General features: G+C 35.1%; 1 protein-coding gene across 20 annotated transcripts in view; it reads left to right on the forward strand.

Annotated features, from left to right (window-relative positions):
- MLLT10 (MLLT10 histone lysine methyltransferase DOT1L cofactor) overlaps window positions 1–14,791 on the forward strand; it is a 198,911-nt gene that overhangs the window by 137,032 nt on the left and 47,088 nt on the right. For 16 of the 20 annotated variants that reach the window (XM_074324864.2, XM_074324863.2, XM_019755985.3 and 13 more), the window contains 3 exons: window positions 1,049–1,093; window positions 1,948–1,980; window positions 11,736–11,783. In XM_074324864.2, the coding sequence (XP_074180965.1) occupies window positions 1,049–1,093; window positions 1,948–1,980; window positions 11,736–11,783 (126 nt within the window). The remainder of the gene's footprint in view (window positions 1–1,048; window positions 1,094–1,947; window positions 1,981–11,735; window positions 11,784–14,791) is intronic. The other 4 variants (XM_019755988.3, XM_074324872.2, XM_019755990.3 and 1 more) reach the window with 2 other exon arrangements.

Consider the following 14,791-nt stretch of genomic DNA (forward strand, 5'->3'; position numbering starts at 1 on the left):
GGAAAATCGGCTCCTTGAACCCAGGTGTTTGGTAGTATTAGCTGTCACTTTGTGGAAACGATTCATCGTGGAGAACAGAAAATAATTTGTATCTCGGGATTCGGGAACAGGAAAGTGAAAAAAATTCCTGAGAACGGGTGGGAATTCCCACCCGGAAACCCTATCCTAGAGGTTACACTTTTGGTTTAGTAATATCCAGAGAATTCCCAAATAGCATTCCTTTAAAAGAACTTGGCCAACAGTGTTAGAATACCAGTTTCCAAGATTAACAGGCCAGGTCCTTTGAGTCCCAGTGGCCCTAGTCCTGGTTTTATCAACTGTTTTTGCCTTTGCAACGTCATATAGAAATTTATTTTCCATTTTCTGAGCAGTTTGCTTTTAGTAGTGTTTTATTGCCTCAGGTCACCCTCTGCTTGTCCTTATTTGGGTGGAGTAAAAGAACAAGAGTGATGGCTTATTCATTCATTATCGTCATCAAAAATGAAAGGTTATAAGAAGTAAGTGCAGTGTAGTTTAATGAGTTTTAAACTGTTGTATAAGTCATAATGGATTTCTGCTCAGATATAAACTAAATAATTTTCGTACTTAAATTGTAATTTCTAATTGACCACAGCATTCAAATGTTTTTGATATACTGTTGACATCTAAAAATTACATGAAACACATTAGTTTCTCATGTTGCCTATCTATAGTATCTCTCTTAGTAGTGAATCCATTTTATTCCTAGACATTTGTTTTATATATTCATTTGTAAGATGTTAATGTCTTTTTCTCATTCTGTGCATGTATACGTGTGCATGCGTGCGCACATGTACACACACACACACACACAACCCCATTAAGATTTGTGAGAATTCTATCATGTTTTGTCCTCCTACTCCTCACATCCCAATTACTGGCTTATAATTTCTGTTCCCCCAGTTCTGTTTGTCCTTCTCAACTGCACTTTTAGGTAAATGTTTTCCTGTTTTTCTGGCCTGTTTTCTTTTTCTGCTCTTGAGGCATTGGCAACCTGTTTGCTGATTTCCTTTCTCCTCCCTCCCAACAGAAATTTCCATGCAGTATCGGAATGATGGAGCTTGTCCAACAACTAGTAAGTTGTCGAACTGGGTTGGTACCCAGGCTTTTTGATTCCTACTCTAGTGTTTTTTCTAGTTCATTATGCACCTTGGAACCTCTAAATTTTAATGTATCAAAATGCAGTTTGTTTTCAATTGAATAGATTTCTTTCTCCTACAGAGATACCTTATTTAAGTTGCTGCTTTGCCCTGTGTTCAGGAGCCATATTACACTCAAATTGTGAACAAATTTTAATTATTGTTTAATAATGGTGCTTCCATTGCAGAATTGTGACTTCTGTTCCCCAATGAAGTAATATTTTCAGTATTTTGGTTTCCACTAATTGTAATGTTAATATAATTTTTCAATATTTATATATTGGCATCAGATAGCTTTCTTGCTTAGACTGCTACATATGTTGAGACTATTACACTGAATTCTAGGAAATAATACTGTTTGATCCGGTTAGATGATAAAATGAGGTTTCTCTTTATAATAAATTTTGTGGAGTGTGACCAAAGGTGGATTTACCTATAGAATTGCATCCTATACTCATTTTTTACAAGAAAGACATTACATAGTTAGACTTCTAAGTGTCTTTTTAAAAGTGATTTTTACATATATTTATTGCTAAGGAAATTTGTCATCATTATGATGATATATCTAACATTTAAAGTTAGTAGGTAATATATTGACAAATGAAACACAATATTTAGAAATTTATAACATGTAAAAAATGAGCCAAGCTTGCAGTTTTAATGATTCAAGCAATGATACATGATAGACTTACTGAGACTTTTATTATATTGATTCAGTCTGTGCCTATGTATTTCTTTTGTGTGTTTGAGAATGATCTTAACCTGAAGTCCTTTTTTCCTTACTTAAAAGCTTTCTCAGAGTTGCTGAATGCAATACATAATGGTAAGTTTTATTAGAATCTTCTCTGGTGGTTCATTTATCACAAAGGTTGCCTTTTATACAGAATTCTGATTGAAAGCTTGCATGTTCTATTGACGAGATGAAATCCAGCTTTGCAGTGAGTCAATTGTTCAGCACCTTAGTGAAAACTTTTTGTAGACTGCCTATAGAAGAATAATAGGTCAATATATTTCATCAGTTTGGCTTTTATTGTCTCTCTGTAAGGCAAAATGACAATAGTGTTTTTCTAACTTTATGAAAGTCTTTTTAATTTTTGCAAATAGTTTTTGTAATTCTTTTGAGCTCTCTTTCCAGCGCAGTTAGTAATTGGTACCTACATCAGGAATTTGCTGCTTCTTCCTCAACTTGGAATGTGAATTTGAGTTTTAGGATTTTAAATTAATGTATAGAATACTTTTATTATTTTACCCCTGTGTCCTATATAGTGAATAAAAGGAAGATAGCCTTTTAAATTATGTCTAATTTGGGACTAGGTTTTCTTAAAGGAGAGTTGCATCTTCTGTAGGGTTAGGTTTTAAAATAAGGATATAAGGCAAATGCTACTATCATTTTTCACTTATGTAATTATAATGAAAGTCATTTTTGCAAAAATATTTGAGAGTTTCTTCAGTTTCCAAGAATTTTCCTTAATCCTTTGTTGTTCCAAAAAACTTTTTTGAATCTTGTGTCATCTTTATTGATTTTCTTTTTCAGTTTTTTTTTTTTTTTTTTTTTTTTTTTTGAACAGTGTGTTTCCCCAGGGCCCATCAGCTCCAAGTCGTTGTGCTTCAATCTAGTTGTGGAGGCTGCAGCCCAGTTCTAAGTTTAGTCCCTGTTTTCAATCTTTAGTTGCAAGGGGCGCAGCCCACCATCCCATGGGACAGTTGAACTGGCAGCCTTGTTGAGAGCTCCAGCTCAAACCAACTGAGCCATCCGGCCATCCCTCCGGAAGCTCAGCAGCAGCTTGTTGTCTGCAATCTAGTTGTGGAAGGCGCAGCTCAGTGGCCCATGTGGGAATCGAACCGGCAACCCTGTTGTTCAGAGCTCGTGTTCTAACTGAGCCATCTGGCCCCCTTTTTTCAGTTTTTATCTCACATGACTCTTATTTGTTTGGCTGTTTATATGATTCCAAGCAGTTTTCCAGTACATTTTCATTACCTTTATAAAATTTTGCATATTTTGCTAACGTAGGTTAATTTGCATGCAGTCATTTGGCATTGTGTTTGTATTATGTCAGGGGTTTGCAACAGCCAGCAAAATAATAATGGCATGATGTGCTGGTATAGACACTCATGTTGACTTGATGGTGGGGGTGGTTGGGACATGATCTATTATAAGTGATCGTTTTATTAATGAGGACATTTGTTATTATAACTCTTGCTTCCCTATGTAACCTGGAACTGCAGAGTCTTAGATAATGAATACTCCAGATAACAAGGAACTCTTGAACATTGGGTATTTAGAGGAAAAGGGATTGGAAGCATGTTTGAGAATAAACTAAACATGTTACCCTTTCTTTGGTAGGGAAGTATAAAAAGTGAAGAGGTTTAACCTCTTTTTCATTTTGCATAGGTAAATTTAGACTTGCTCTTTTATTTTGGAATATTAGAATTTAGAGGCATGCTGGAAGTTTGAAAAGAGTATAGTTGGAGTAAAAAGAAAATAGATACATGGGAAGCAATTGTGAATGAACTGCCACATAAATCTTTTGCCATTATTAACTGACAAAGTATTGGGTTGGGTTCATTTAATTAAGACACTTATGTTTCTCTGTATGGGTGAGTGAAATTAATGTCATGGGATTAAAGCAATGAACACCGGTTTTCTTTAAAGTTTTCAGTTTTATAAAATTCTATTTGAGAGAGCTTTCTAATAGTGTAGTCAGATACTTGTATATTCTTAGTCACATAGAGAAACAAAATAAGTAATGAACTTATATTTTTCCTTTTGTTTTCCTTCTTTTATAACTGGAGGCTTTTACCTTTTGACCTCCTTCACCCATTTTGCTCTCCCTCACGGCCCTCCCCCCTCCCCCCTCCCCCCTCCCCTTAGCCCCTTCCACCCTCCCCCACTTCCCTCAGGTAACCACCAATTTGTTCTCTATATCCATGAGATGAGCCTGAGGTTTTTTTTTGTTTTTGTTTTTAAGTGAGAGCATGCAGTATATAATTTTTTCTGTCTATTTGTTATAGCATTAAGCCCACAAGAATCACCCATGTTGTCTCAGATGGCAAGATTTAATTCTTTTATGGCTGAACAATATTCGTGTGTGTGTGTGTGTGTGTGTGTGTGTGTGTGTGTGTGTGTATTTATCTATGTATCCATCGATGGAGCTTTAGGTTGTTTCTATGTCTTGGCTATTATAAATAATGCTGTAGTGAACACGGAAGTGGATATACAAGTACAATCGTCCCTCGGTATCCACAGGGGATTGGGTCTAGGAACCCCTGTGGATACCAAAATCCTTGGATGCTCAAGTCCCTTGTATAGTATAGTGTAGTATTTGCACATAGCCTACAGACATCTCCTATATGTTAAATCATCTTTAGATTACTTACAATACCTAATACAATGTAAATGATATGTAAATAGTTATATTGTTTAGGGAATAATGAATGACAAGACAAAAAGTCTGTACATGTTTAAGTCTGTAACGTTCCCCTCCCTCCCAATATTTTCAATCTGTAGTTGGTTGAATTTGCAGGTGTGAAACCAATGGATATGGTGGGTTGACTGTATCTTGTTGAATTAGTGTTTTTATTTATTTTTGGATGAATACCCAGAAGTGGAATTGCTGGCCCATATGGTAGTTCCATTTTTAATTTTTTGAGGAACCTCCCAACTTTTTCATAGTGATTGCCTCAATTTACATTTCCACCAATGGGGTGCACCAGGGGTTCCCTTTTCTCCACATCCTTGCCAACACTTGTTATTTCTTGTCTTTCTGATGATGGTCATTCTAACAGATGTGAGATGATTATCTTATTGTGATTTTGATTGGCATTTATTTCCTTGATGATTAGTGATGTTGAGCATCTTTTTTTTTTTTTTTTTTTTTTTAATTTTTATTGGGGAATATTGGGGAACTGTGTGTTTTTCCAGGACCCATCAGCTCCAAGTCAAGTCATTATTTTCACTCCAGGTGTGGAGGGTACAGCTCACTGGCCCATGTGGGAATCAAACCTGCAACCTTGGTGTTATGAGCACTGCGCTCTAACCTACTGAGCTAACTGGCTGCCCTGGCTGCCCATTTTACGTTCCCACCAACAGTGCCCAAGGGTCCCAATTTCTTCATATCCTTGTCAACAATTGTTACTTTTTTATTTTTTTATAGTAACCATCCTTAAATAGGTATGAGGTGTCACATGTTAGATTAAAAAATTGTTTTTGTTTTTTTTCATTATGTTGGGCATTAAGCAATAAAAAGCTTAAGATTTGTTAATGGGAGAGGAAGGAAAAAGAAGAATTTACATTTCATCTTATTCTCCTTTATTTATTTTCTGTAGTTGCTGTAACAAGTTATCACAAACTTAAAACAATACAAGTTTGTTACCTTATAGTTCTGTGGAAGCCTGATATGGATCTCACTGGGTTAAAGTCAAGGTTCGGCAGGCATTATTTCTTTTTTAAGGTTCTAGGGGTGAATATGTTTCCTTACCATTTCCTGCTGCTAGAGGCTGATGGCCGGCCTGGCCTTGGGTCCTCCATCCTCTGCAAAGCCAGCAAGGTTGGGTGGGGTTTCGTTTGTCTGGTTCTCAGGTTCAAAGTTCATGAGGACTCTGATGACTATATTGAGCCTACCCAGGCAACCCAGGAGGACCTCTCCGTTTCAAGCTCCTTAATTGAAACACTTTTGTGTACTCCCTTTTGCCATTTATAAGGTAACATATTGACAGGTTCTGGGCATGGATGTGTTTGGGGTGGGGGTGGGGAAGGAGAGGCATTATTTTGCTTACCATATCTGCTTTACTTCAAGAACGTATTACTTAAATAATTTCCAGGGTTAGGTTTTATTAGCAAGTACATATATTGAATAATTTTGGCTTTAGCACCTTTTTGTTAATTCTTCTCCCTTAAATTACTAGTGACCAGTTCTTGTTGCCAATTTCAGGAGACAGTTGGGTTTTTATCATACTTGATTTTGTTGCAGAGAAATTGTTGGCCCCTTTGTTTTGAAAAAAAGTACGTTTTCCTTTTTTTTTATTATAAAATATTTCAAAAGTAGAGAGACTTTTGAATATAGACATCATGAATTCATTACAGATTTAAGACCTGTTAATATTTTGCCATATATTCATAGATCCTTTTCCGAATTTTACTATATTTGATACATTAAAAGCAATATAGAGAAGGTATGTAACACACTAATAAAGTAAACATTCAGGAGACTACCACCAATTTAAGAAATAGACTATTACAGGCACTGTTGAATCTAGCACATGCTCTTCACTACTGCATTCCCCAAAAGGTAACTACTATCCTTAATTTTATGCTTATCGTGCCTCTGCTTTAATTCATTGTTTGGCATGTATGTATGTATAAAATGACACCCCCTTATGAATTTTCATATTTATCTTTTTTCTTGAGTAAATGGTTTTCGTTCTACTTCTCCAGGCTCTCATTATCTCTCCCCCACCAATTCTTTTAATGAGATAAAATTCACACAGCATAAAAATTACCATTTTAACATTGTAAAAGTGTACAATTCAGAAGGTTTTTTTTGTTTATTTGTTTTTAGTATATTCACAATATTGTGCAATTGTCACTATTGTCTAGTCTAAATCTAGACCATTTTCATCAACCCAAAGAGAAATCACGTAATCCAATTCTCCCTCACCATCCCCTGGCAACCACTCATCTACTTTCTCTCTCTGTGGATTTGCCTATTTTAGACATTTCACAGAGGGAATTATGCAATATGTGGCCTTTGTGTCTGATTTCTTTTACTTAAACATAATGTTTTCCATGTTTAAGCATAGGGTTTATCCATGTTGTAGCATGTAACAGTACTTCATTCTTTTTTTATGGCTTATAATATGCATTGTATAGATACACCATTTTGTTTATTCATTCATCAGTTGATGGACATTTGGGTTGTTTTCACTTCTTGGCTATTATGAATGATGCTGCTATGAATATTCATGTACAAGTTTTTGTGTGAACATACGTTTTTATTTGTCTTCAGTATATATTTAGGTGTAGCATTGCAGGGTCATACGGTAATTCTGTTTAACTTTTTAAGGATTTGTCCACAGAGGCTACACTATTTTGCATTCCATTAGCAATATATGAAGTTTCCAACTTTTCTACATCCTCACCAAGAATTGCTATTTTCTGTTTTTTTAAAATCATAGCCATCCAAGTGAGTGTGGTCTCTCATTGTGGTTTTGATTTGTACTTCCCTAATGACTAGTGATATTAGCATCTTTTCATGTTTTTATTGGCCATATTTATGTATATCTTCTTTGGAGAAATATCTATTTGTATCTTCTGGTGTCAGTTTTTGTAGTTTGTATGTTTCTAAGAATTTGCCTATTTCATCTGCATTTTTAAATCTTTAAATTTGTTGGCATACAATTGTTCATAGTATTTATAATCCTTTGTATTTTTTTAAGATGGGTGGTAAGATCCCCTTGCATTCCTGACTTTAGTAATTTCAGTCTTCTTTTTTCTTCATCAGTCTAGCTGAAAATTTTTCAATTTGTCCATCTTTTAAATCAACCTTTTTTTTTTTTTTTAAGGAGGGCGCAGCTCACAGTGGCCCTTGCAGGGATCAAACTGGCAACCTTGGTGTTATTAGCACCACGCTCTAACCAACTGAGCTAACCGGCCAGCCCTAAATCAACTTTGATTTCATTCCTTTTCTCTGTAGTTTTCCTGTTCTTTATTCCATTTCTGCTCCTGTTTACTATTTCCTTCCTTCTGCTTATTTTGGGTTTAGTTTGCTCTTTTTTTCTAGTATCTTAAGGTGGACGGTTAGATTATTGATTTTAGATCTTTTTGTTTGAAAGTAGGCCTTGACAGTTAAAAATTTCTTTCTGAGAGTATGTCAGTATCTTTTATGATTTCTTTCAGTATTTCTTAATTGTTTTGTTCCCAGAATTCTTTCCTCTACTTTTTTCTTCTCATTATATGCATATTCCCTTGGAAAATATCTGTGCCTGCAGATTCAACTATCGTCTGTACTCATTAGATTTGCAAATCGATGCCTGCAGTGTAGAATTTTTTCGAGTTCCAGACTCATTTCTAACAACCTCATAAACTTGCTTCTTCTTTTGTGTTCCTAATTGGCATATGATACTTAGCCACCAATACCAAAATTATGCAGAGGAGTTAAACTAAGCTCTCCCCTCTAATTTTTTTGGTCATCATTTGTTTTTTAAAGGTTTTTCCTGTTATTCATTTAACTTGTCTTTTCCTTTGTGTTTCCACTGCCTCTGCTTGGGTAACCCAACATAATTTGTCATGAACTCTTTCAGGAACCCCCATCCCCAACTGTCATTCCATTATCCACTTCATTATGTAGGTGCTCCCATAAGCAGTGGTGTATGTAAAATTGCAAATTAGACCAGGTCCTGTCTTACTTAAATCCTGTAAGAATTTTCTGGTGTTTATGGGATAAAATTCATTCCTTAGCACATGGAGTTTTTTTATAATCTGGCACTCTCCAGTCTCATCTCTCCAACTTTATGCTGCATCAGTATAATCTATTTGTAGTTTCCTGATGTACTCTTGTCTGCAAAATCTGTAGTTTAGACTTTGGTTGTGCCTGCTGTTATGGCCTTCTTTCTTTATCTAGTGAAAGTAGAATTTAAAACTAAGCATGGTTTTATCTCCTGCAAAATTTTTTCTGACACCCTTTGATAGAATCATTACTTTCAAAATTTTTTTTAATACTTCTGGGTCCTTGTACGTCTTGTCTGTTGCCTTCTTCAGTCTACCTCTATTGTTCTTCCAGTTGTTTTTGTTTCTGTGATTTATATTTTACTCATATTTGTCTCACATTTGTGAAACTGGAAAAAAATCTCTTCCATCAGACAGTTAAGACTCTGAAGAGTTAAAGACTGGATTATTTATTTATTTTTTCACAGTAATTCTTGTGTTTTGTTGTTGTTTTAACTTTTATTTACTTTAAGTGTGTTTTTCCAGGACCCATCAATTCCAAGTCAAGTAGTTGTTTCAATCTAATTGTGGAGGGTGCAGCTCACAGTGGCCCATGTGGGGATCGAACCGCAACCTTGTTGTTAAGAGCACTGAGCTCTAACCAACTGAGCTAACCAGCCGCCCCGTGAGACTGGATTATTTTCATAATTTGCTCTTTAATACCTGATTCATCTCAAAATGTTTTTTTGTAGAGAACTTTATAAAATTAAAATTTATTAGTTTACTGGGACATTTTGAAATACTTATAAGAACCAAGGAAGTATTATATATTAATAGTCATAGATGTTGAGTTTTAAGCATACATCTTGATTTGGTGTTTCTCAGAGGGATCTTGGGACTTAATGTTGGTTGTTTTGGGTGTGTGTAAAACAGTCCATAAACTTTGTTAATTGGTGTTTTTCGATAAGGAAATAAAAATATCATCAATACAAGAAAAATGCTTTTAGGACAACACCTCACCGATGTAAACCAACAAATTCATCCCAGTGGGATGAGTTTTATGTGACCAGAGAAATTTAGGAAACTTAACGAGTTGAAGAAATAATATTAAAATTATTGTCCCAACCATGTAAAAAGAAAACAGAATAGGTAGGAGAAAGATATAATGTAGAAGTCTTTTAGTCAATTTGGGGAACTTTTAAGCCAATTTAGAAAGGCTAAGTAGTCATTTAACTATTTTAAAGAACAATAATATATGGAGGGTAAACTTCAAATAGATGCCCAGGAAGTGAAATGCCTTGTATTTCATAACATTTACAGTGGTGCCTTGGAACTAGCCAGCTTGACTAAGAGAACATAGATTTCATGATATTACTAAACTGTGTGTGTAACTTTTCTGTTTCGTTTAGTAGATATTTTTAAATGCTTAGTACAATGATGAGACAAGTAATTTGTAAGCTGGGATTATAGTTTAGTTTCATAGTCCAGTTGAAACTAGCATATCATCAACCTGGTTTTCATTATCCTATTTCAGGTATGATTTTGCTCTAGTGCTTTCTAGGTTGTTTATTGGCAAGTTTTTCTTCCTCATTAGACTGTAAACTCATTTAGGGTAGGGATTGGGTTTTATTCATCTTTATTTCATCAGCATTTAGGTTATCATCAAATAGACTCTCCATAAATGTTGAATAAATAAATTGTCAGTTGCTATACTGACAACAGTCCTTGAATAGGTTTCATATATTCTTGGTAATATGTTCATTTCTTCTGAGAGGTAAACTTTAGACTCCATTCGGCAGTCTTGTTTCTGTCAAAGTAGTAACTTTGTTCTTTGCTGGAGTAATGGAGTTGCTTCATTTGTTTGTCTTGGCAATTCTCACTTTTAATATAATTTTGAAATAGTAAAGTAGCTAAAGAGCTTACTTAGATCTATTTTCACAGCAGTATATTGCTAATTGATTTTTGTGCCCCATTTACTATGCTTTTAAATTCCCTTTAATTATGGTGCTTACAGTTTGTCATGACCACGCTCATTAAACAAATCTCATTTGATGGTAAGAGGCAAAGTAATGTCAACCAATTATTCATAGATACCTGCTGTACGATTGAGAATAAGTATGAATGCTAATTGATTTTAGGGTGAACATTTTCCCTTAAGAATAGAATCGTGCTCAGGTTTGTCGGAATAGTTGGTAGGAAACTAGATCTCGGTTCTTCCCATGTCCCCTTTTGATTTCAGGGAAACATTAAGAAGGTAGAGATCTAACAACAAAGATGAGTAGTTCTCAGGCATATCAGTTACAATCTATCAATCGTTTGAGATTGACTATGGTAATGAGATACTGCTGGTGGGAGGAGTTGTCACTATGATTTTTTGGAGACTGAAAACCACTGATCTAGGTCATGCTAGATCTAATTTCTTAATCTGATTAGTGATGTGTTTTTTTATTTTTATACAATAAATTGTTACATCCCAGAATACAACAAATGCTATTTGTTCCATTGTTTGTTCCTGTGTAAGAAGGAATTTGACTAATGCTATACAACCTTGCTAATAAGTAGTATAAGACATACAGTATAGATAAGACAGTAACACTTTTTTCATTTCATAGCATCCAAGCTACTTTGTTTCATGAGTTACACTGTTAGTTTTTGGAAGATAGGCTCTCAAAGACTCTTAAGTGATAAACACAGAAGGATATTAATATTTGGATAGTGAGGCAGCAACGGGGGAGAAAAATGTGTGTTAATTACTACGAAGCAAAATGAATTATAAGCATCTTGTCGAAACTGCATGAGAGACAGAACCTGAAAAGTTCCTGTTGTGTGAAGGAATTAGTATAAATGAAAATTAATTTATAAGAATAACTTTTAAATTAATTAAATGGTAATGCCATTAATAATCTATTTAGAGTGCTGACTTTTAGTGAAAACAAATTTATGACTTAAAATTTCCATATTTGTATGTGTGGGTGTGTGTATGTGTGTGTGTGTGTGTGTGTGTGTGTGTGTGTGTGTGTGGCGGGGAATGTTACCTTTACTGATTTTTTTTTTTTTCTCCCTCTCATATGTCTTAAGTACCTCAACTTGTCTATCATGGTAGTTCTTAGGGACTGGTATTAAAATTTCAAAATTTAAGTGTATCTTTTCTTTAGACAGAGATGACAGTTCTACACTAACAAAGCAGGAACTTAAATTCATAGGTATGTACCAAACTCAAGCATGGTTCTAAAGGTAATACTGTAAAACAATATTAGAGCTATGTAGTCACAAAAATGATAACTGAAAGAAATTCTCCGTAATCTTGGATGGTTGGTGGGATGAACTATGTTATCATGTTCTTACTGTTGTACTTGTTTGTATTTGTCATATTGCTTAAGACATGGTAGGGTGGGTTTTAGGATTCCTAAAACTACTTACTTGTAAAGGTCTAAAAGCGTAGGTTTTGATTTTAAAGACCACTTTCTACATCTGTAACCCTTCTTTCTTACTGAGACCATATCCTATGATGTACAATAATTCTTTATTTTTATAATGTATCTCTCAAATACTTTTAGATCAGTTGAGAATGAGCTTGTGTATTCTGAATCCACTACTCCTAACCAATTAATATATGTATCTTCTCTACCCCTTTCTCTCCTCTAAAAATGTCATTTTCACATACTAATAAAACTAATCTTGCAGGATGTGAGTATCTGCAATATGGAACTTCTCAAAGTGTCTTCGCTTTTTTGTGTTTGACATGTATATATTAAACTCTTTCTATATCTGAGATCTTGGTTAGCTGATTTGGGGAAATAAGTACACTGTACTGCAAATTGATCCTGCCTTTAGGGAACATAAAAGCTAAAAGGAAGAGAAATGTGTGTATAAATAAAAATTTCAAGATACATCGTTAGAACTTCTCTAATGAGCTACACTACAATAAGATTTTAAGGTCAGGGAAAATTACTTTCAACTGAGCGATTGAGATATCCAGAAAATGTAACATTTTAACTGATACTTATAAAAAATGTGTAGAATTTAGCTATGTGGAGATAGGGATCAGGGCTCCACTCCCAATTCCAGGAATACAAATAGCACCAGCAGTGGCTCATAAATGAGAATACACAGCCTTGTGTGAATTGATGGTGATACTGATATTTGATGGGAAATATATGAGAAGTAACAGCCTTAGCTGTTAGGCCAAGGAGTGAAAGTTGTTGGTGTTTGAGTTAGGAAAAAAGATAAAACCCAGTTTCATCTCTTTGTAGCACATAAGATTGAAAGGAGCTAATGTTTGATCAGAGAAACCAATTAGATTTTTGTACAATGTAGCCAAATATATCAAGGGCCCAAATAAAGATAATGTAAGTCAGACTGATGGGACTTACATCGAACAATTAAGTTCGCGAACTCATCCTACACACCTCATTCGCTACGTACGCTACTACATCCTACGTTCGCTACATACCTCATTACTGGATGTCATTATGGTCACCTTCAAAGTACTCCCCTGGGGAAGCTATGTACCGATCCCAGCACCTAGTCCACCCTTCAAAGCAATTTGGAACTCTTTTTCTGGAATGGCCATCAGAGCTGTCATCGTATTATCCTTGATGTCCTGAATGTCATCAAAATGTCTTCCTTTCAATATTTCCTTTATCTTCGGGTAAGGAAAGAATTCATTGGGGGCCAGATCAGGTGAGTAGGGAGGGTGTTCCAATACAGTTAGTTGTTTTCTGGTTAAAAACTCCCTCACAGACAGTGCCATGTGAGCTGGTGCGTTGTCGTGATGCAAGAGCCATGAATTGTGGGTGAAAAGTTCAGATTGTCTTTTCACCCAGCCTTTTCAGCACTTCCAAACAGTAAACTTGGTTAACTATTAATTAACTAATAACTATAAATTCATAATGAATAATCCCTCTGATATCAAAAAAGGTTAGCCACCATCGTAACAAATATGAAACTTAATTGTCAGACCTCGTATATTTCCCAAGAAGAACTGGTAGTAATCATCAATAAATTGAATGGCAATAGCTGAGAGAGGATGGCTGTTCATTTACCAACAAGATATTTAAGTAGAGCTGTTTCTCATGCAGATGAGTAGATGGGATTAGAGTTCGGACTTCAAAGAAAATTGAGTCCTTATATAGGGGTAAGTAACTGAAATTCTGAGATTGGTCATGGCTGAGAATTGTTTGTTCATAGAGAAGATGAGATGAAGAGGTTGGATCAAGTTTGTTTTAAGATAGAAAGGCTTAATAGATGGAAAGGAGGACTTGAGAAAGATAAAGTATTAAGATGCAAGAGAGGATTATTTGATGGATGAAAGAATCTGGACAGATGGGAAGCCATCAAGTGAACAAGTAGAAAAAGTCAACCTGAGGGGATACAGAGGGAATAGCTGTGGAAACGTTCAGTGGGGGGGGGGGGGGGGGAGAGAGAAGGAAAACCTTAACGTTAAAATGTCTTCGTAATTTTGGATTAATGAATGTTTATATTAGAAATTTTAAAAGTAGCCCCCCCCCAAAAAAAAAAGAGAAGATTGCTTTATTATTGCTTTAGATATGTGTGTTTAGGTATTTTAGGTATGTGTGTTTACAAAAGTGTTGTCCTTTTAGTGTACTTCAGATTAATATTTTAATGATTACATAGAATAATAAATAATGGCACCTATATATGTAAAGATTGTGCTTCTGAGCTAGTTATTTTCTTCTGTAATCTCTCTGTCTCCTGAGATATTACCTCTTGTCTTACATTCTTTGGCAAGAGCGGGTCTGATCTGTCTCTCACTCTACTCCCTGTCTACTCCAAACTGAATGTGTCAACAAGTGGCACCTTCTAAACCATTTTCTGTAATTAATTAATTGGAAGCTTCCTAATGTGACTGTTATGTCTAATTTCTTTATTACTTTCAAAATCCATCTTCCTCATAACAATTGGGTTGGTTCAGATCCTTATTATCTCTTTCACAGGTTATTATATTACTCTTCTTTTGGTTTTGTCCAATATACCTAGAATTGAACAGGTGGGCTGACTTAAGCCAATATCTCAGAAATGATGGTAGGGAAGAATGTCATTTAGTCATTTATGATAAAAACATAGCTGTCAAGAATACCAAATGTTGCTTGTCTCATTCTTCCTTAAAATTATCTTGGGAAAACGCATTATAATTGGGAAGTTGCTTGGCTTAGTGAATCTGACATCAGAGTAAGGACAGTTAAGTTAG

The sequence above is a fragment of the Rhinolophus sinicus genome, chromosome 1 (genome assembly GCF_057876585.1).
Source record: "Rhinolophus sinicus isolate RSI-liver-muscle chromosome 1, RSI-T2T, whole genome shotgun sequence".
NCBI lineage: Eukaryota > Metazoa > Chordata > Mammalia > Chiroptera > Rhinolophidae > Rhinolophus > Rhinolophus sinicus.